At 42.9% G+C, this 22956-nt stretch overlaps 1 protein-coding gene across 3 annotated transcripts in view; it reads left to right on the forward strand.

Moving 5' to 3' along the window:
* Positions 1-22956, forward strand: part of vps13b (vacuolar protein sorting 13 homolog B) — a 284402-nt gene that overhangs the window by 220837 nt on the left and 40609 nt on the right. For all 3 annotated transcript variants that reach the window (XM_084556273.1, XM_084556271.1, XM_084556272.1), the window contains 8 exons: positions 4772-4974; positions 6227-6443; positions 7964-8148; positions 15186-15382; positions 17133-17314; positions 17514-17734; positions 17850-17981; positions 22658-22819. In XM_084556273.1, the coding sequence (XP_084412399.1) occupies positions 4772-4974; positions 6227-6443; positions 7964-8148; positions 15186-15382; positions 17133-17314; positions 17514-17734; positions 17850-17981; positions 22658-22819 (1499 nt within the window). The remainder of the gene's footprint in view (positions 1-4771; positions 4975-6226; positions 6444-7963; positions 8149-15185; positions 15383-17132; positions 17315-17513; positions 17735-17849; positions 17982-22657; positions 22820-22956) is intronic.

The following is a 22956-nucleotide window of genomic DNA, read 5'->3' on the forward strand; positions in this document are numbered from 1 at the left end:
AAACCTCTAACCCAAAAGACTTAGGCTGTTAAGTAAGGCTATTAGAGCTTGAACTAATGGAAATGTTCAGTGTCAGTTAATGTGATAGCTCATTTCCTCATGTCCTGTTAAATAAAAAAGTAACTTAAAGGGATAAGTAACCAGACTTAATGTACTTCTTTTGTGCCACACCAGAATACGTTTCCTGTTTGCCTTTATCCTGCCAAACTACAGCAGAGCAAAGTTAGTCTAGTCAGCATAGTCAGTCTTAATGCACAACAGCACTATGCATGCTTGTTGTACTTGTAGCATATCACACATGCAGCACCCAGGGAGAAAGACGTTTTTGAAATTGCCAAACGTATCCTGAAATAGTATGAATCGAGATGGCCCAAATAAAAGTTTGTTGGGATCCCTGGTTAACCAGGTATTTCTATGGCGAGATAACGTTGAGAGTTGAATATTAAGAAATTAACATATATCCACTGTGCATAATTTTGCTAATGGGTTGTTGCTGTCATTGAATCCATATGCAACTCATCAACACTCACAGTTTGTAACTGCTTGGATGACACACAGCTTCCTGCGCTCTGCCATTTTGGCCGGTTGAGTCCCCTGCTACAAAACCAGTTTCCTCTAGTGTCCTATAGTGGTCTTGTGGTGAGTGAATAACGTATTTCTGTGGTGAGTGACATATATTATTCTTATTACTCTTACCATCCCAGAAGGTCTTCGGGGGCCTCTACTCGTTATGCAATGACTCCTTTAGGTTTCTTCTAATTGATACCAGTACGTCGCAGGGTATAAATCAGCCAGGCAGTGGTCAGATAACGGCTGCCAGGGAGAAACCGACATGGTAAATCAGTCTCCCATCCTATCTAATGTCACCCGGGTGTTTGCCAGAGATGTATTTCACTTTAGGAAGATTTCGATCCGCCCTGTTTCCCACCACACATGGTGTCTTGAGTGTCATTGGTTGTACGTAAGCCTGCAGAGGGTATGCGTGCGTGTACTGGTTTACTGGATGTATGCTATGACGGCATCACTCCGTCCAGATCGGTTAGTCATCATTCTGAGATGGTTCTTATTATAACTCAGTCATTTAAGAACCAAATCTGGATGTCTGAGTGTGTATGTTGTCCTTGTACTTAGTTCAAATCTGTATTTTTGAATGGGTGTTTGTTCCTCACTGAGGTTAAAGTAAATTAGCATCTAGTTTCTGCTGAATATAGACTGCTTGGGTTTATATATGACTACTGTCATAAAGTGGTGCACACATCATGGACATCTAGGACAAAGGTAGTTGTTCTTACAAAATACTGCTCTGTGCCTGATGTTGCTAGCAATCACAACACAGCGTACTGTATATAATATGGGAAAATGCTCTGTGCATAATTAATTAAGTGTTGGTTTGTTTCCTGTTCCATGTGCGTACATGTACGCCTGTGTTTTTGTTTGTTCCGCAAGGTATTAAGCAATGATCTGACGATGACTGTCCGTCCACCAGTCCAACCATGTGTTTTCAAGTCAAGACCTCCCAAAAAACCTCTTGCTGCTATTTTATTTTCTTCCCAGCACACCACGCTTCCCTCCTCTGATTCATCTACAACTTTGTCATGTCCCCATTGTCTCTCTCACTTTTTGTGTTTTTAACCTCTCATTTGTAAAAACATGATGTTGCAAACACAGTATATAATGTGTATTAAACACAGACGCAAAATGTACCAACTGCCTCATCCTCCAATATTGTCTCAGCGCTCTCTTTTTCTAACCTTCCCCTCCTCCCTACTTATGGCAGAACTTCACAGTTCAGCAGTTTAATGTCTTTGGGCTGCCTGCTGACACATCTGTGGAAACAAACCTGCATAGCGGCAGTGTGGTCACACTGTACAGGGCAAAAACAGGGATGGAGATTCGTGCCTCTGACTGTTATTCAGCCTGGAAGGAAGGTCTGAGTTAGAGATGAAGAAAGAAAGGGATCCCCCCTCATTAAAACCACTCCCGATTAGGTTGATTATTGAGAGCGCTGGCTGCTGCTGCTGGCTTTAGCACCAGGATGCTGCGGTGAACTGGCTGTAAATGACGCATGGTGAGACAGGAGAAAATACTTTGATACACGTTGTGTGTGCGTGTCAGAATATGTATGTGGGAGTATTTGTTTCCACTCGTTCACCTGGGTGTGAATGGTTTCGTGTCCGCATTTACATTTGCATGTATGCAGGCATTTGGCTGTCCTTTTTCTGCGTGCGTCCCCACTTAATTTGAATGTGCTTTTATACGTGTTTGGGAAAGATTCTCTGTTTAACAAGCCAGTTTGGGAGTTCCCCTGTGCTGTCTAATAAATCCTAACCATGAAAATAAACCCGGTGTCCACAGTTCAGTAAGTAATCTCAAACAGCTCTGTCTGCACTACAACACCAGAAGATATTAGCAGGTAAATTGCCAACTTGTATCAACAATGTCTTTCCTAAGAGAAATGACTCATCCCAGTTTAATATTTCCTCCAGATTGTTTTATGCAAGAGAAGCCCTCTCTCATTGGACCCCCCCCCCCCCCCCCTCGTTGTGTCACTCACTGCCTTCTACTGTTGAATAAGATGTTCCTTAGTCAGTTCACCAAGCCTGGAAGGATTTGAGTACTCTTGTGTGTCATATCTTCATCGTATTATAGTTCACTTTCCCTCTCACACTCTCTCCCGCCATCCATGTCTCTATCTATTCATCTCCTCATTTATCACCTCCTCCCCCAATCCCTTTATGTGCCTTTCCATCTCTCCCTAAATCCCCATTTATCCTGCTTTACCCCAAGTGAACCCCAAGCCCGGAGTAGTCAGTCTTTCCTCAAATCAAAGATATTAATAGATTTTTTTTTTTTTTTTTTTTTTGCATTTATACATTTATACATTTATGTATATCTTACTTGCCCAGACTCAATGGTTTTTGTCCGATCTTGAGGTGAAACTGAAGCTGGGGGCACAACTACACAACTTTCACCGTCTTTACAGATTTTAAAACGGAGTGCACACTAACAGACTGGCTTCAGCAGATTTTTGTCTGACCACTGAAAGACCGGGGATCGCACACTTAACAACTGCCATCGTTGTTTTGGTATTACTGCTGCTTCCTATCGTGTTCTGACGCTATTTCCTGTCTCCCACCCTTTCTTTGTCGCTGGCTGTTAGTAACACGTGTTTGCTGTTGGGTCGGTAATCGGTTCACACCACCTGATTGTGTCCAGATTCATCTAAAAAAATTCAAACATGTTGGATTGACTGCGACTGAGTTCGGGTCGGGTCTGTTTCTCTCACACACTTGCCCCCTCCCACACTTACAGTATTTTGTGCCAACTGTCCCCAACTGGTACAGACTGGTGCAGACTTTGCCCAACTGGGAATTGTGGGTAAAATCTTGTAGTGTGTCATAGCAGTGACAAAGACCTTATATTGTATATTCTACAGACATTTACGCAGGACTTATAATGTATTTTCTGGCTGTAATTTTCAGGATTCAAATGGTTCCTACTTAATTCTGCTTGTCATAGTTGAACTGCTGTTAGATGAAATGTTGCTCTGTACTTTATTCACCTGTTGAAATGTTGAAAGACGTAATGTCCCTTTGCAGTTACTAATATTCCTTAGAACTAGACATTGAAACAGGTGTGCTTTCGTCAGACATACAGCCAAGCCAACAGGAATTAAAAGGCATGTTTGAACTGCTTCTCAATGACGTTATTAGTCATTGAGGGTTCCAAATGAGCTGCTGCGGCTTTAACTGACCAGATCAGCCTTCCCATGTCAGCGTCTAGCAGAAGGGCTTTCAGTCTGCTGAGTTATGAGACCAAAAGGACGACCTCTGACCACAGTGACACGTCTCCGTTTTAATGGACTGAGAATGTTTTTTGGTTTTCGTTATTAAGTTGGAGCTTGCGCTACTTTTGGTTCTTTCAGAGTGAGTGGGTGTTTGGCTGCTGGCTGTGGATCACATCAGGGTTCTCTCGCTGTCATCATGTCTGCTAAACCTTTTAGTTTAAAGTAACCCAGAGTTTGCACTTGGATCTCAGATTGGTGTATCGGTAATACTCCACCTCTGCTCGTGAGACATGAGGAGTCACTCCTGATCATCACCTCGTTAACTGATGGTTGCATGTTGTACATTTTAGACACAAATGTTATTCAGTTCACATCCGTCTTACAACTTAAAAAACTAGAAAAAATAGGTGATCTTCATTTTTATTCGTTATCAGCCATGGAAGCAATGGGAGAGCTTAAAGGCAAACGCATTAACATATGTACGTAATTGGAGTTTAAAAAAAAGCAGATCATTTTCCAGACGGCCATTAATCTTTACTAATAGATCAGAAGAGGACGATAGTCTAAACTTTAGCGGTACGGTTGATGTATCTGCACACTCTTTGCTTTGCTATCACACAGCCACACTGTTGTAATTGAACTGTGTAAAAAAAAAAATCTCAGAGGCAAGCATTCTTGCAGCCCAAGTTTGAGGTTGAATTGTTTATGTGTTTTAATTTCATCTGGCCCAGTGCAAATGCAGATATATCAATGAACTCTGTTAGTTTTTATATATAATTAGAGGTATCAATATTTCACTTTGAAATATTTTACTTTTCCACTGTGTAATCAGTTAGTGGCTGCTCCTAGTTTATCCACAAACCATTTTGTACATTATTACAGTATTATTCACAAGACTTTCTTCCCTCGTTTTCTTTTTTTTTCTTTTGCAGTTCTACTCTGTGCTGTACATGCAATTTATTGCTATTCCATCTGTGTCCCTAGATGCAGTTCAGTCTGCCTCTGTGCTGCTGGAGTTGAAAGATATGCTGGTGAGAACAGGATTGAAGGAGCGGAGCCGTGTCCTGCTGGGGCCGTTCTCCTGCAGCAGCTCCCTGGAGGCCCGGTGGTGTCGGCACAGCGGCAGCCCTGGACATGAGCCTGGCCCCCCTAAACTGCTGCTGGACCTGAAGGGAGGCCTGCTGCAGGTTTGTATACTTATGACATCAATTCAGCATCCTCAATCAGCTGGGTATTTATCACCCAGCCCAACTACAGCTCAAGGTCACGTCAGCACCTCTGCACCTGGTTGGAAGTGAGTGTTTTGCTCAGGGACACATCCAGATGAAGAACAGCCTTAATCATGAGGTGATACTACTGCCCACTAAAACTCCAGCTTAGGTCTCCTTGGTTTCCAAATGAAACCTTACAGCATTCATAAGCTCACACCCACGGGCACAGCCCATCACATTCGTAACGCTCCTCTTAAATCTGCTGCTCCTCTTTAATTCTGCCGTGGCTTCTGTCCTCTTTTGAGTGAAGTGATGACAGTGGAATTGCATGCTGTAATTCCACTGCAGATTTGACTCACATCTGCTGGTTATGTGGTGGAATATTGTAAGGCTATTTTTACGGGGGTTATACCTTATGTGTGTCTTTTTTCCTGTGAGAAGTTACATAATGTGCACACGGAAAAGTCCCTTTTCAATGTGACTAACTGAACAGATTATTACTAATGTATTATTCCACATTACTTCCTCAGGGGCATCCCTCCCCCCTATTATCAATGCGCCCCCTAATGCTTTTATTGCGTGCCCATTAACAGAAACATCACTCGCAACTCAACACTTAATACGCAATCATACATTTCCCTCTGCAAATATTGGCATTTGTGGTGTTTTAATCAAGTGCTGTACTAAAACCACCGGAATTCCTTCCGATTTCTTCTTCTCGTGCTCTCTTTCCAAAAAACTTCCCCAAATTTTCCTGTTTTTAGAGTTTAGACATAGCTCACCCTTGCAAGCTAGTGAGTAGCGGGCAGGCAGGCAGTCAGCTCCATGTGTGAAGAGTTTTTGACTCAGAGATTCCTGGTCCCTGGTCCAAACCCCAGACAGACTCACTTTGATGGAGCACGGGAAGGGGAATGCCGCGGGTAAGTGAGGAGGATGTAAGGTTGTGTTGGGTAATGTTAGAAAGGTTGTGCATGGGTAATAAAGAGGGGGGGGTCCTGACTGCTTCCCTTCCTGTTTTGGAAAACAAAATAATGTAATGGTGGATGCAAGTATTTAAGCAACAACCGCAAGTCTGTGTTGTTGTGTAGCCTTTTTTCTTAACCCAGATTTTTAATTTACTTTCTTTGCTTCCATATTTCTCTCTTACTCTTTGAATCCATGCCTACCACTGTCTTTACTTGCTGTTCTATGTCCAACTGTCTTACCCTCTCTTGTTCTGTCCCAACAGGTCTTCTGGGGCCAGGAACATCTGAACTGCCTGAAGCTGGTGGAGGAGCACCTCAGTGCCTACCTCCACCTCCAGAAAGGGGATTCAGCTCATAGCTCTTCTAAGGGCAAGACTAGCCACAATGTACCACCTCCCTCCCCGGGCTCTCCATCTCCTCGGACAGAGCACAGCTCAGATGACTTGCGGACGGGACATTTTCAGTACATCCAGGACTCAGGTGCATGTTTATGCATTGGTCTTATCATCATGGCGTAGATAGTGGGTAATGGGTCATGATAAAGATTGACCATGGTTACTGTCCTGTCCTGAGACTCAGAACGGGACAGTAACCATGGTTAATAATTCATAAATGTATAACTGAGTTGGACAAACTAAAAAAAGAACATTTGTGGGAAAGTCAGATGTCACTTAAGCTACACTTGGGCTTAAATCAAAGTCAGATCAAAGCCCTCTGTGAAGAGAAGTTTCATCAGACATGTCTGCCTGTTTCCACTCCAAGTAACATGGTGTTTATTCCCCTCTTTGTGCGTTGTGTGTGCTTCTCTTTGTGTGCATCAACTCACATACACACAGTAACATTATACAAAGAAGATCAAACTTCTCTCTGGCTGTGGACCAGCCGTCCACTCTGTCAGCTGTGGTTGAGCCTTTGTTTGTTGCACTGTTCCACTTGTGTTTGATGCATTTAATATTTTGGCTGAAGCTGGAGAACCTACAGTAGTGAACTAGAACCAAGAGCACAATCTGTCCGCAACATGTTGTCAGCAGCCGGAGAAAACTGGGGCCCTGCGCGCGGCGGATGCCCCGCCTAAGTGCCTGACAGGGCGATGGAAGAGATAGATGGACAGAACAGTAAAGAGAATAAGTCTCTTGTATGACTTTGTCTTAATTTAAGCAAACAGAAATGAAAGCAAGACCCCATGAAAGCATTTATATTTTATTTCATCCACCTTTTAAAGGACAGCTCACTGGTTGACATGAAGGGAATGATTAGCCACAGACAGATTTTTCGCTGCCAAAATGTGTTTTCAGCAAAAAATAGTCTGTGTTTGAACGCCGAGGGGCCAAACAAAGCAGCAGATCACCGCTAGACTGTTTTTTTCAAATAAACATTTTTCCAAAGGACTTGAATCCCAAACAGCAGCCGCAGCCTAAGTCAAACACCACTCAGAAGTTCAGATCCAGTGTTCTCCAGCTCTTGCAGGTGCTTGGCATTGTTCAATCAATGGCTGTTTACCCAATAGCCAAAATGTTTACTCAGTCACTATGTTTATGCAGTTTGTTACGCATATAAACATTCAGAATGTGGTGGTTTTTTAAGAGCTATTGTTTCCGAAAGTTCAGATTCATGTTACAAAGAACCATAAAATAAAAATAAAAATAAATTGTTGCATTAAATATGTACTCAAATCAAATATAGTTCTTTGGTTCCAATAGATCAGTTTCACAAGCTGAAAATAATATCCAATTCTAGATTTTTTCATCACATTTTTCTGCCTTTATGCGTTTCTTCCCACAAATAATCAGAGGATTTTTATGGCCGCAGAAAATTGCCGCAAACTAGTGTATCTAAACTGCAGGGAATCATTCCAGGTCCACTCTCGCTTTCAGATTGTAGGATTTCGCTCTTTTGTGTGTATGTGTTCTCGTGAAGCAAACTATAAGCCTTGCATTGACAGATTCCAGAAAAATTTAACATTATTCTTTTTCTTATTTCCCCTCTCCTATTGTCCGTAGCTTTGCAGAGACTACCGGGACCCCATGAGGTAGTGTTCTACAGCGAGACGGAGGACAGTCCAGGGGTGATGCTGTGGAGATACCCCGAACCCCGTGTACTCACCTTCGTCAGGATAACACCTGTTCCATTCAACACCACGGAAGACCCTGAGATCAGTACTGCTGACTTGGGAGATGTTCTGCAGGTAGAAATGTCCACATTAAAACTAACTTACCTGCTCCTGTCTCTCTTTTTCTTAAACTGTGTCGGCAAAGATCTGATTAGTATAAGCAAGTATTAAGCAACATCATGCTGCCTCAACTAAGTTATAAGAGATGGAAGATAGGTGTAGACATCACTCGTCTCTCTCACTGCTGCCTGCTGAAAGAGACTGAAAGAAAAGCGAACCGTCTCTGGGCCGGGCTGTGCGCCATTATGATTCTCTTGACATGAGTCATGAGAACTCCCATACCCTACATGTTATTGAATGACAGAGACCCCTGCTGTCCCTCCAAACATGTAATACATGGTCAGACAGCTGTGGAAGTCATCTTGCATGCTCTGGTGTGAATAGCCAGGTGTCTCAGACCCCAGATGAGGTTATATTTTGGCAGTCTGTAGCAGCTACTGAGCCTTCAGGGCCTCAGTGGGAGACGGGACATCCCACTTTTCCTCCTATCACTCATCCTCTGCCTTGCTATTCCCCACCTCTCCGTCCAGCTTATCATTCTTGAAGGCAAGCCGGGTCCCAGTTCAGGTTTTTTCGCACACTCCTCCGCATTTGTCCTTTTTCCCGGAGCAGAAATATTCTATTTTAAGTTAAAATTGTAGAACTGACACTTTCATGGCAACACTTACATCGGAGTCAGATTTTTTTGACCATGCATTGAGGAATTGAATCTGTGGTAACAGAAAACACAAAACACATTTTTGTCTCTCAGTGAGTTTTGAAAAATAAGCATCGTTGCTTATGAATTTATTTTTAGTATCACTGTTATTATTGAGTTATATTAATGTTTATCACAAACTAATGTGATAAAGTAATATTTCATTATGCATAGAGTGTAAGTTGTGTTGCATTCTCAGTTCATTTATATGGATCGACCTTTTAATTACATTTTTTAAGTCTTAGGTGACCCTTACTCGTCCTTTTCCATCTGCTTCTTTCCTCTTCTCAGCGTATTCTCCCTTTATCTCTCAGATTATTTCCTGGACTCCCACGATTATTTCACCTAAAGGACAGATGTTTTATTCAGTCTGTTTATGTGTGCCGGCTCAGGAGAGGCATGATATTAGAAGGTGCTGCAGATGTCCGACTTCCCAGCGAGGCCTCACAGCTGTAAAGTCTGTAATGAGCAAAACTCCAAAGCCTCTAGCTGATTGAGCGCGTATTAAGTTACAGTAGAGGATGGAGGGTTAGAGGAAGATGTAGTGATAGACAGAGTTGGGCTAAGGAAAGCGTGGTTAATGGGGAGTAGAGTAACAGGAAGGAAGAGTGGGAAGAGAGAGAGAGAGAGAGAGAGAGATGGAGTGAGAGGGGGTCAAGGAGTATGGAGATAGATGGTCACAGAGGGAGGAGGTGTCTTCTGCAACGTTTACACACAGAAGCCCCTGTGCAAGTACATATTTGTGAAAATACTTTCTCCAGTCCAAGGAAGAGAAAGCTGATTATTCACCAGCAGATGAAACCAAACTATATATTTATTTGTGATCATAAAATGCCCTGACTGTGTTACATCAAACATCAGCTAGGAGGTGGTTTTGGACCGTGCATTTATGTCTGCATCTGTACTCATATATGTTTGTACATAAAAGCCAGCGTCTGTGACTGCAGACATACAGTACCTATTAGTGTGTGTGTGTTACACAGCAGCAGTGGTGGAACCAGTGGTTGAGAAACATGTGGTTTCCACATCCTCCACTCCCCTTGTCATGTGGCAAGGTTCTATCTTTCCTGACAAGTCTGTTAAAAGGAATCAGGTAATGAGACCGCCACAAAGACACACACAACTGTTACTGAAACCACTTTACGTGTGGATTGGACACAGTGTCTGTAGAATCTGTATAAGAAAAGCAGTGATTTGACTCATAGAAGCCACTGCACCAGCTCTAAGAGAGCCAGGAGTTAGCAGCGAACCTCCTAATTCTGCTGCTGGTGTTTTTGTGCCCTGGAAATACCCTGTCCCTGCAGTTGGACAATCAGAACAATGGACATGTGCTAAAGCGACATTAATGAAAAACACTGTGTGCAAGGTGTTTGAATTAAACTGATTTAAATCCATTTTTGAAAGCTGCTTCAAAGCATTTTGTCAACACTGCTAAACACCAAATCTCGTATCATGGACTTGAGTGGTCGAGAAGTGATTGATAAAGGTATTGGATCTGTTTGCTGGTATATTACGCTGTCTTTATCTGTCGTGTGTTAGCAGAAGTGTTGTGTTCAAGGGGGATATTTTAATCAGACATCTTGGTCTTCAGCCAAAGTTAATGTGATCCCAGCTTTTATTGATTTCAGCCTCGGTGACACAGTTTGCAACTTCAAAGGTCTCAGTTAATTAGTTTTTGTTTTTTTAAATTCTCTCCATGACCACAAAAAAAAAAAAAGAATGTCCAGCTGAAGAGAGCGGAAATGCAGCCATAAAAATCCAAAACACAGTAATGGCTCAGTTTCTGTTCCAGAGGAATTTCATTTACTTCAGGTCTGTGCAGAGAGAGAGAGGGAGAGAGCGGGAAACAGAGAGAAGGCAGTCGTAATTTCTCAGGCCTCTAAAATTACCATGTGGCCATGCGGAGATGGAGGCTGATAGATTTTGAAAAATGGAAAGTGAGAGGCATAAGGAAAGAAAAGAAATAAGTGGAAAAGAGCGCGATAGCATTAAACCCCCTGGTCATTCATCTCTGTCATTTTGGCAGGGATGTTTTATTGTTTTGTTGCTGTTGCTGGTGGGTGTTTTTCAGTTTTAGTAGCAGGTGGACAGACAGAATTATAGCACGTAAACAAAATGAAAGCATTTTTCGCATTTTTCCATCTCATTATTCTCTACCTCTTCTCACCTCTTCCTCCTTTTGTCACACTCCCCCCCGCTCCTCCTTCGCTTTGGTCCTTTTCTTCACTGTGCTGAATGGGGTAGTGGGGTGGGGTAGGGGGGGTTCTCGCTTTGAGCCTTGCTGCTCGTTTGTCCCCAGAGCAGATCATATTAACATTTTATAAAATCAAGATTTCCTGCATTTAAATAGTTGCGGTTTCCCAACTGGTTCCAGTATCTCAGAGGGGGAATTCAAACCTCCTTCCATTACTCAAAGTCAAATTGCTGCTAGGCTGTTTTTACACACAGTAGAAGGGGAGCAGTGTCAGAGCGATGGAGGGTCAGCTGAAAAGTGACACATCCTTGACATAGCATCCACAGCTTCCCACCTGTTGAATGTGAAAGGGACAGGACAAGGAGAGGAAGGTGAGTCATTCTCACCTTTCCAGTGCCGTGTGGTCCAGCGCTCTGAATCATAAGCAGGTGTTCATACTGCTCCTTTTCCGTCCCTCTTGTTCCTCTTCCCCTCCTCCTGCCTCTCTGCGGATTTCTGAAGCCTGAGAAACATGGATTAAACACAGCGGCTCATTCAACCTGACCCCAGCTCAGGGGAGCAGGAGGAGGAGATAGATTATGTTAAAGTGGTGAGCAACAGCTTCGGACTTGGAGCATAATAAATTAGACGTAACACATTCTGTTCTCATACCCGCTAGCTTTTCTCTAAATGCAAATGTGTTAATGTGATCATCATCAAAATCGCTCTGACTGATTCAGACAAACATCACGCCATCTGCTCCCCTGCTGTTGCTTTCGTGCATGGCACTGTGGGATAGCCTTTCATGTCCCAACATGGATCTGTACTTCCATCATGGCACTTCTGGCCAGCGACCGATATCATAAAAGCTCTGTGGCCTGAGATGAACCGGCAACCTTCAGCCGTAACCACTTGTGCAGCTGCTGTTTCTGTCATTGTTGTTATTATGAGAAACACAGGTCCACCGTCAGCCTCACGGCCACGGCGCACCCTTTTTTTTTTTTTTTTTATTGATGCACGCCTTTTCTCCAATCACTAGAGGTCAGAGTCAGCTGGATATTGACCCATAATGAGACGGTATTTTAGCCAAGATGACTATTATTTTAGTGGGACAGTGCTCAAGTAGACCTGCATTAGTCACAGCTAATGCACTATAAAAATAAAAGACTGTACATGTGGCTAATTTGATCTGGAGCCTTTACACCTCATCCACCAAAAACTACAGTCCCCTTTTTAAAAAATTTGGCATTTCAGAGACGAAACAAAACAAAACAAAAAAAGTTAGCGCGAAGATCTCAGTTAGGGCTAATTCCTGATTTTCCACACTGATTAATGTTAATGTATTTTAGCCCACCTGAGACAGCATAGCAGGAGTCATTTTCAGAACAATTTTCATTACATCTCCTGAATAAACATTTACTCAAGCCGACGTCAATTCAATTTGACTGCTGGCTGATAAGAGGTAGCAAGCAGTGGAATTCTTTCGACATATAGGCATCAGTGAAATAACAGACGAGCTAATAGCAGTGTTGATGTTGTTAATAGGAGTAATGGCAGACACGGCTGTGGACATCAGCAGCCGCGGCCTCGAACAGAGCTGAGGGAGTCTTCAGTTGCAGAGACATATTTGTAATTTCGCAGTGTTCACACCTGTGTTGCTCATGGAAGTAGACAAAGATGTCAGTATGTTGTGTATTTGTTTTAGTTTGTCTGCCTTTTGTTAGCTTTTAGAAATAGTATATTGTTCAATCAGGCCTGATGATGAATGAAATCCAGACAGAATAGTATTTGCAGTTTGCCAACTCTTCTAAATTTAAATACACTCCTAAATAGTTAACTATATGAAAAGTCCTCAGCGTAGCTTCCCAGGCATTGGAGCCACCCCCAAAATGAAACCTTAACTTAGAAATTAAGATAACATTTTAGTCAGTTTTCAGTTTATATTTTACCCAACGTCCAGCTGCCAGGCTTGCTTTGTTGAGTTCTTCGGCAAAACACAGATTGGACCCATCCAGCCAAGGGAATGTCAGCTATTCAGGGTTATATGTTGTTTATCAGATAAGGTACACACACAATCAGGCAGCTGAAACTCACACTGCCCAGACTGGATCACGCACTCACATACATACGCACACCTGTGTATACACATATTTTATACATGCATATTGTCTTTCATACGTACAATTATACATAGTCTTCCTCTTGAGCGCATACACAATCCATCTGACATATAAACAGGTGCCTTGTCCTCCCAGGAGCAACTGCCAGATTCCTTTTTCCATGCTCCCTACACTGGTTATCGATTTCATCTCAACTCCAAGGCCAGCACCACTAGTCGAAAGGGGAACATGACGCACATTCAACCATGCAAGTGTATTCCACTCTACCATATATGTGCCTCATGCACCCATTTCTGTATGCCGTCATCCGTATAGAATATCACAGGTGAAAGAAAAAAACACGCTTGGTGTTTTAGCAATGCAGTTCTGGGAATAGTTAGTGGAGATTCAGCGGGTTTCCGCTCCGGTGGCTCAGCGTTGGGGTTGCGGGTGCACAACTCTGTCAGGTACAATTATGAGAATCTGATTCCAGGAAAACCTATGTGACATTTCTTATATGATGTAAGCTACAGTTACCTCATCCATTCCTCTGAAACCGTACAGCGCCACAAAAGGGAATAAACCAACGTATGCACCCTTTTTGTGAACACAGTGTTTCCCACATGCAGGCACAGAAACTTGAACTATCCAACAAGCGGCATACATCCGGTCACGGATACATGTGCACAAACAAATGCGCTCGCTAAGCCACATACACCAAAGTCACAAGCACGCATTCATATCTTGCCGCCTGGCATTCTTCAGGTGTACTCCCGAGAGTGCTCTACCGCCACTGATCCATCAGCAGCTGAATTGTGCAGGTGGTCAAGGGAACTGTGCAACCTGGTTCAGTTCAGACAGGAGCAGCAGGCGCATTAATGTTCATTTTGGCACAATCTTAGAGGAACAAATGGAGCCCGACCAGTCATCACATCAGTGATACTCAGTGGGAGAACACTCACATAGCCTGATTGTTATTCAGTGTGAGAAATGGCTCCAAGACTTCAGTGCTAATAGCTGTCTTGTAGCATACAGTTGCCGGGTGTTTAGTTATTCTGTGGTCATGCAGTGTTGTTACGGAGATGAGTTGTCATCTTGCTGTGTTGGTGGTCTGCGGTCAAAGAGCTGTCGTTTTTTCCGACTAGACCAGAAGTTGAAAAAAGTTTCTTTCTGATGTGAGTAAAATTCAAGGTTGTAATGCAGATGCCATAACAATCCCTTGCTTATTACTTCTCCGAGGCAGGGATTCCCCATGTCTTTAAAGGGTCAGTAAAGAATCAGCGATTGATGATTAGCAGACCGCTGTGGTTGCTTAATGCTTTATTTGTATTGGGGGATCCACGTAACTGAAGAAGTACCTGTTGTGCAATAACAAAGCCTTACAGTAATCCTGCGTCAGATGAGTAATCAGGGATACAACAGGGGGGTTTACAATAATCCATTTGTTTGGACTGGAACCGTAACTTTAAGTGATGAACTTAACAACTGACTCATACAGAAGTAAGATGTCCACTAGTGACCTTCTGAAGAGGACGCTCAGTGGGAGATCTAAAAGCGTTGCATAAAATGCTGTCATTTAACAGACTGAGGCCACCTGTTGAAGAAATAAATATCTGTGTGATTCACTGGTAGAAAAGAATGTGAATACTGTTGCTAAACCATGCAACAAGTATTTTTCGAGGAAGCTGCTGATGATGAATTTTTAAGTATATTCCACAGAAGCAATAACTGTTTCAGGAAGGCAACAAGGGGGAGGGAGAGGGTCCGTAGAAAATTAGTTTCAGTAATTGCAGAGCTTTTTTTTTTTGTGACTGAGACAGTGCACGTAGATGAGGAGGTTGTCTCATCTGCAGACATTTTAATGTTCTTCTTTAATGAGCCAGAGATTTGCAGTGTTGTTGGTCCACTTGTTTAAGAATGAGTTTTACATTTGATGGTTCTTTCGAGTGCCAGGATGTTACACTGACCATCTTTTATGTTTGCTGAGTAAATTATTTTGTTCTTTATTAATTATTATTAATTAAAAAAAGTAATTTCAGGGTTGATGCATTGTGTAAGTGTTTTACTGTGCGTTTGCTTTCAGGTACCATGCAGCTTAGAGTATTGGGATGAGCTCCAGCAGGCCTTTGTTCCATACCGGGAGTTCAGCCTGTCAGAAAGCTGCCCGTGCCAGCTGCAGCTGCCCAGCCTCAGCCTCACCAGCCAGCAGAAGGAGCTTGTGGCCTCAGACCTGTGGAGGATTGTACTCAATAACAACGGGGAGGGAGGAGATGAACAGAGGTGAGAGGAAATTCAGTTCTTACCCTTCTGCTGTTTTTATCCTCCTGAAGGCATGAGTAGGCATTGCGTACACGTCTGCACTCTCAAACTTGTGTGTGTGTGTGAGAGAGAGAGAAAGAGAGAGAGCATGTTTATGCCTACACACAGGTATGTGTGTGTGGATCTAAAGACTGTGTGGCGTCCCGTGTGAGGAAAAACAGAGAGAGGCCGAGCAGAGAGCTAGAATGTGTCCCTCGCCCCACATCTGGTGTGCAGGAGCAGGGAGCGGGCTTGGAAGGCGTTCAGATCGGCCTAATGAGATTTCCCAGCACACCAAGTGCCTGTCAGGGCCCATCCGGATTCCTTCCTGCTTACCTTGAGTGTATCTAATCGAGGGGAAGCGAGAGGAGTCAAACCCCCTTTGGGTTGGCTCATAAGTTCTTAGGCATGGCCTAGCTTGGGCAGGGAAGGGCAGGGTTGAGCTACGGTGGGATGGGTTGGACCAGGCCTGCCAAACATCGTAACACCTCAAAGAGCATGCGATTACTCTCTCCTTCGTCCTACCTCTGATTCCTGTCTTTATGTCTTTCATCTCTCATGTGTCTTTTCTGTTACATCTTCAAGGCTTCGCTCCTTTTTATTTTCTTTCTGTCTTTTTTTTTTTTCCTCATCCCCTCTTCATCGTGCTTTACTCTCTTTTTTTTTCTCCTTTCTCTTCTTTTTTCTACTTCCTTTTGGGATTTAGGGAACTTTTAGTGGAAGAGAATTGCCAAGCCCACATTCTGTGTGGCTTAGAGAGCTCCAGAAAAGCAGAAAGGGAGGAATAAAGCAAACATGTAAGAGAAGAAACAGAGAAAAAAAACTCTTCAGGACCAGATACAGTGTAAAGCAAAATATACATCTGCATTTCATTACAATCATACTCCAAACACTACATTTCCTTTATGTTTAAATTATTTGTCTTTTTTGATCAAAACTGATTCGCCTTTCCTTACTCGCTCGTTTCATCTGCCTTACTTTAGTTTCCACCAAAAAAAAAATAAAAACTTGGCTGCCCTGCCAACTGGAGGTAATGAAAATTGTCAACATATGATGCTTATCTTTTTAAGGAGCTCTCTGCTGCACCAGCATTTTTCTGGACTTGAGCGTTTCCTGTTGGAGTTTTTATGGTGGATCATGGTAGCAGCAAATTACAGAGCAAATGGTCATTCACTTCAATTACCTTCCATTCAACATCATTAACCATGACATGCAATTAATGTCCACAGGGTTCTCCTCCAAACTGCGGGCGTAATAATGCACCTGACAGCGTCGGACAGTGAGGAGGCCCTGTCTCATTTCATTCTGCTTTTTTTTTTTTCCCCCAGAGTAACTGCGATGTTTGTCTCTCTGTAGATTTTTTAGAAGGATGTCATATAATTTGTAACTCGCTGGGCATGAGACAAAAGCATTTAGCTCCAAATACAAATCAGACTTTTTTAATTAAATACAATTTCTGTTACCATTATTCTACAGCTGGGCTTATGCTTTTGATAGCATGTAACAAAGAATAGAAAGATAAAAATCCATAACCGCTTTCCTTGAAACTGTCAAGTGCTGAATCCCAGTCGTATATTAGTGAATTTTTTTCTCCATTATCATTTCCATATGAAATAATTTCCTCTTCACATGGTGCCTTAACTTTAGATTTTCCCTTTACTTATCTGTAGCGTCTTTCACGGTCGTCTTTAAATACCGTTGGTTGTCTTCTGCATTTTCTCTTCCCTTCCAGTTCGGATAGCGAGAGCGGCTCACAGCTACCCTGCGACCAGTTGGTGTCTCCGATGGCGTTGGCAGCCTGTACCCGCGTCGACTCGTGCTTTGCACCCTGGTTTGTGCCTTCCCTGGGTGTGTCTCTACAACTAGCACAGCTGGAAGTTCACCTCTGCCACCATCTAGAACAGCTTGGAACAGGTACTGTGCAATATATATCATCACAAAGTCTGTTCTGGCCTAGGTGTTAGAGAAAGTGACATAAAGTGAAATATTTGTTTAGTATTAGTTGCTATTGCTGTAGCAATACACAGCAAATTAAATACCCTCAAAAAAAATGTGATAATGTGAAGTTTCATAATTCTGGCATGTTTAATAATAACATGTGTTACTCCTCCAGCTCCATCTCGGCAACTTCATCCATTCCTGCCAGACAGAAAGTTGCCTCAGGAACAGGAGTTCATGGTGATTGGTGCTCGGGAGCCACGAGTCTTCTTGCACCAGTGGAGCAACGGACCACGTTTCTGTCAAGAGTTCAGCTTTTCCACTCGGCTAGACTGCAAGCTGCTGGAGTATCGAAACTTAACACACCTTCAGCTTCTGCAGCCTTGTGTACTACAGGTAGAGCTCTGATATTTATGTATATATATATTTAATGTATGTGCAGATGTTTTGATTCAAAGCATTGATCAGAAACTGTGAGTTTATTCAGAATTTGATTTCACGTGTGTTTCAGGGCCAAGCTGCCGCCACCTGCTGCCCCCAGAGCACCTCTCTGGATGTGAATGTGTTTGTGGATCCAGTGTTCCTCAATGTCAGCCAGTATGCCATCCATACCGTGGACACTGCCCTGCACAGCTGGCAACAGGTGACACAAAGTTCAGACTTTTAAGGCTGCAACACTCTTTATATCTAACCCCAGATATCCCAGGTATATCCCATTCATGCAATAAGCACTAAATGTCTAGCTGGCCCGGAACCAAATCGATGTAGTACTCTTAACAAATCGAATTAGCCCAATAGTGGATTTCTTACATGAATGGGCATCGTAAGTAACGAAATAATTAGTGATATTGTCACTTGGGTTACAAAGTATCACAGGATAAATTGTTCGCTTGAACATTTGAATAGTCTGATGCATTCAGACATTAGGGGAATAAGGGATTTTCCCTTGTGTTTGATCTCTAATACGTGTATAACTGTTGCATTTGGAGCAAGGGGCTAGTCAATCAGTGGAGGAAATCCACAGAAAGTGTACGTACATTTAGAGAATGTACTGAAACTCTGCCTTTTGTCCCAGGTGGAGTATCAGCTAAACAAACTAACAACAAAGTGGATTTCATGAGAATGGTTTTGGTTGTATGCCAGTGGTCATAGAATTTACAGGATGGGGCTGCCTTTCTGTTTCGGTGTAAACTCTGACTAAGAGGATACGGTGTGTCTATGCTTGGTCTACTAATGCTGTGGTCCTCGTCATCTCTCAGTTCTCAGCACTCAGCACTGTGTCTGGTAGCCAGAATATTTGTATGTGAAGTGATGCCCATTAAAACATGGTAAAACTTGAGTGGTGACACCTGCCAAGACTTCATCTGGCTGCCCTCTCTGGCTTTGTATGCCCTCTCATGGCTCCACTCAGCTCAGCTGTGCTGACTCATATACTGGCCCCAGGAGACATGAGGTACTCTTATGGTTTTACATGCATGCTAAAACTCACTGCCAGGTGAAAGAAATAATGGCTTATGTTTTTCTAGGAACAGCTGTGGTCTTTTACCTGAGGAAAATAAAATTAAATAAGCTGTATAGAAAATATACCACTAAATGATTGTTCTGGCTAGCAGTGTAATCCTTCTGTTTTCACTCTGTGGCATCACTGACTCATCAAATCCTCTTAGCCAACTGTGTTGGATGGTTGGTCATTTGACCCTGAGCTTCATCATTGCATCATTTAACACGAGCTACTCAATGTTCCCTATTTCTTCTGCTTATTTTGGTCATAAATAAGAATTTAGAGCATTGATGGTGTTACAATAAATGGTCATATTGCAGCTTTGCTGCAGTGTTTTGAACACGTTGGTATCCATGGTGGGCTTTAAGCAACAAGCCAAGCATGATGGCATAAGTTATTAGTTGGTGGTATGCTCATACAGGCACTTCTTTCGATACTGGGTGAGTGATATGTCTGGATTATTTAATGCTTTTTTTGGTTTATTGACTTAAAACCCCCGAACAAAGGCATACCATGTGTACTCAAACAAGCTGTCTTATAAGACTGACTTACACTCAAATACAAACTCTGCGAGCTGCATCCACATGTTCCATTGGTGCGGGATTGATTCCTAAAATGATTAAGCCTGCTATATTGTCTTGATTGTTCTAAACAGCAGCAGCCTTGTAACTTGTACAGAAACTTTTAACTACCTCCAGCCCTCACCGCTTTGCTGAACACAAGGGAAAATACACTATAATTATAAGGCAAATGTGCTGCATGTGGCTTGGGTAGTTCTGGAGTAAGGGGTAGAGAGAGGTCAAGTACAAAAGGCAGATTTTTTAACAAATACGCGTCCACTTCAGAGGAAGTGAACACTTCGATCATGGAACATTGTTTCCCTTTTTGAGGTTTTCACTGAAACTCAATCTTGTATGTGGTGAGAAAACCTTGTATGCGTGCAAATAAGCACAAACTGTCTGGTGGCATCGTGCACTACAAGGGTGGATGTGAAGGCCCACCCATTTAAGCTTAAGTATCTTTGATCTAATATAAGCTCACATTCCAGACACACACATGCATAGGAAAGCCTGGTCGTAGCTGGAAATTAGTCAGAGGCAGTCAGAAATGTTCTCAGCCTCTGTCCTGCTGCTACAGAAGGATGTGTCCTAAAGTGTTTAAATGTGTCAGTGATTTTCATGTTTCCTGGTGTCAAGGTTGGCAGGCCTGTTGTGATGTGGCCTGCAAGGCCACCATTGAGATGTAGAGAAGATTCCTCCGCTACCACACAACTGAAACCTCACAAACCATGCATGGTCATAACTGACCACCGCCATCAGAACGGCTGGAGCATTTCCAGATGGATGTCAGTAAATAGAAATAAAAGAAAATTCATCGTACAGTAGAGGGCTGTAATTACCGCTCATGCATCAATAGTCAGCGGTAGTACACAATTCTAGTCTTGGTAAATGGACTGCCCTTTTTACCATTCTAGCAAATTTTGTTAGTCACAAGTACTTATAGCTTTTCATTAATTCTGACATGGATGCATGTTCCTCAAGCAAACTCAGCTCTTCACCTCTACTGGAGCTCCAGTATTCCACTAAATCCTCCTCTTAGTTTATAAAACAGAGAAGGGATATAATAAAACTGAGGTGTTTTTCATCTTTTACGTTCCAAAAATCAATTTAAAATAATGTTCCTTCCATTTCTTCCACTTTCACCTCCTTGTACTCAATAGCCCCAAATGCCCCCAACCTCAGCGCCCACAACTCTAACCTCAGGCCCCATGCCTCCATTTTCAGTTCTCTGTCCCCAGCCCTACTCTCAATTGCTACTCCCCGAGCCCCTAACCCCAGGGAAGTGGCTTCGGTGGAAAGCCACACAAAAGCCCAGTAGTATTTACACACACTGCTTTCTCACAGAACATTCGCAGGCTGTTACATGTGCAATTGAGACAACAGGAATTTTCCTCCATTCTTTTTTTTTTTCCCCCGCTCTTCCTGTGTTTGAATGATCCTTCACTTTCCCTTTCAACCGGAAAGAAATCACATTCCTGGTTGTGGCATATGTGTGGGCTTGGGTCATGTGTGCAACAGTATATATATATATTGGTGTTTTTAGCTCTGATTAGTGTTTCATTACGTACCGTTTACAGGTTTTACTATCACCACCAGTGTCTTGTTTCACGTGTGTTGCTCTTGAGATGGTGTCATTATTTACAATGTGTTTTCCAGACATTTTACTGTACCTACTCATTTAATGTGTGCCATTATGCCATGCAGATCTTGGTTAGACTATGAAAACTAATGTAATTGTATCTGGGTGGATTAGGGGAATGGATAAGTTGCTGCCTAGTAGAACAGTGTCTGAAGAAGTTGTCATCTTGTGCTCTTTAACAAGATATATGTGTTGACCGTTTAAATACCTTTGTCTAAATATTTTTTACGTCTACTTAAAATCCCTAGATAGACGGAGAGTGATTAAGATTACTGGAGGAAGCTTTTCTGGAGTGTGTATCGCGTTGCCTTATGAATCGGAGCGGAAAGACGATACCATCAAAGAACGGGCTTAGCGCTGGTATCTTAAGATGGCAGCAGGAAGTTTGTAAATCGCAGTGTCAGATTCAAAAGGGAGCGCAGATAGTGTTCCACAATAAAACTGGAAATGGATTTGAACCCACTGCCGCAGCTGTCCCATCTATGTTTTGCTCTCTCTACCTCTCTCTCTCTCTCTCATATACACACACACACACACATCTATCATCAAGTGTTCTTTTAATGGTGTAAACTTTCCCATCCGTTTTCAATAGCATCAACAACCCCGGGACCCTGAACGTGCTTGGCAGTCAAACTCTGAGCTTTTACTGCCAGCCTCTTTTAACCATCAACCATCGCCCCCCTGCCATTTAAAAGTATACAGCAGGCTGGGGTCCCTCTTTGTTGGGATAGTGGAGTAGTTATTGAGAAGCTGTCTGAACTACAGTCATGTGCGTCAAGAGTCAAGGAGGGGTGTGCAGGAGAGATCCCATCAGGGCCTAAGAGACTTTGGAAGGAGCTCAAGGAAAACTTGCACTTGCATTCATGCACTCTCTCTACGCAGTTCACATGAACAGTGTGTTCTGGTTTGTACTTGAATTCCTGAATGCAGAAGATCTGAGTCACCCCACTCTTTTGTCTGTTAGGCCAGTGTGTTCTCTCTTGCATGCAAGACAAGTTGACAGCACCCTTGTATGACTTGCAAGATTTTCTGTGCTGCATTTGACCCAATCCTGTAGCTGGGCCAGATTCCACCGTGTTCCTTTCTCCTGACAAACCCAATATACTGACGACGCTTACTTGCAGGAATACCTACGTAGTGGGCCTCTTTTTTTCAGAGACTTAAGACAATGCATACAGATGAGATGACATCTCTGAACCCGTTCATGTCGAAACAACATTTTGCTTCATAAAAAAATGTGAAAAATGATGGGTTTGCTAAAGATACGGGAATTTTTTACGTGGGGCCAGGGAAACAGATTTGGCCCCAAAGCCAAGTCTAAGTTGATCCAGCTTGAGTAGCTGTCATACCGTGATCCACTGCCTGTTGAGGTTGTGTTTCCTCCTCAGATAATATCACTCACATCATTCTCCCACCAGTTGACAGCACCAGGATCTGCATTTATAAGACTGTGAATCCTTATGTTGACACCTGTGTATGTGCTTATACACACACGCTACACGTGTACTGTGCATCGTGCACGTACGATTCCTGTATTCTGTTTCTCACGTCATCCCATTCTTTCTCCTTCCCATCATCCACCCATACCCCTCCTATCTCTTTTCCCTTATTTCTTTCAGAATCAGAAGCCAGAAGCAGAGGAGCTGTTTTTCAGCCACTATGTGATCTGTAATGATACGCATGAGACTCTGCGTTTTGGCCAGGTGGACACAGATGAGAACGTGCTGCTGGCCAGCCTCCACAGCCACCAGTACAGCTGGAGGTCCCACAAGTCCCCTCAGGTAACGTGTACACATCCACATATGCATGCTCAAACACACACACCTTGCACATTATACACCAAGCATAACATTATGACCACCTCCCTAATATTGTGTAGGTCTCCCTTGTGCCTCTAAAACAGTTCTTACTCATCAGA

The sequence above is a fragment of the Chelon labrosus genome (assembly GCF_963514085.1).
Source record: "Chelon labrosus genome assembly, chromosome: 12".
NCBI classification, from domain to species: Eukaryota; Metazoa; Chordata; class Actinopteri; order Mugiliformes; family Mugilidae; genus Chelon; species Chelon labrosus.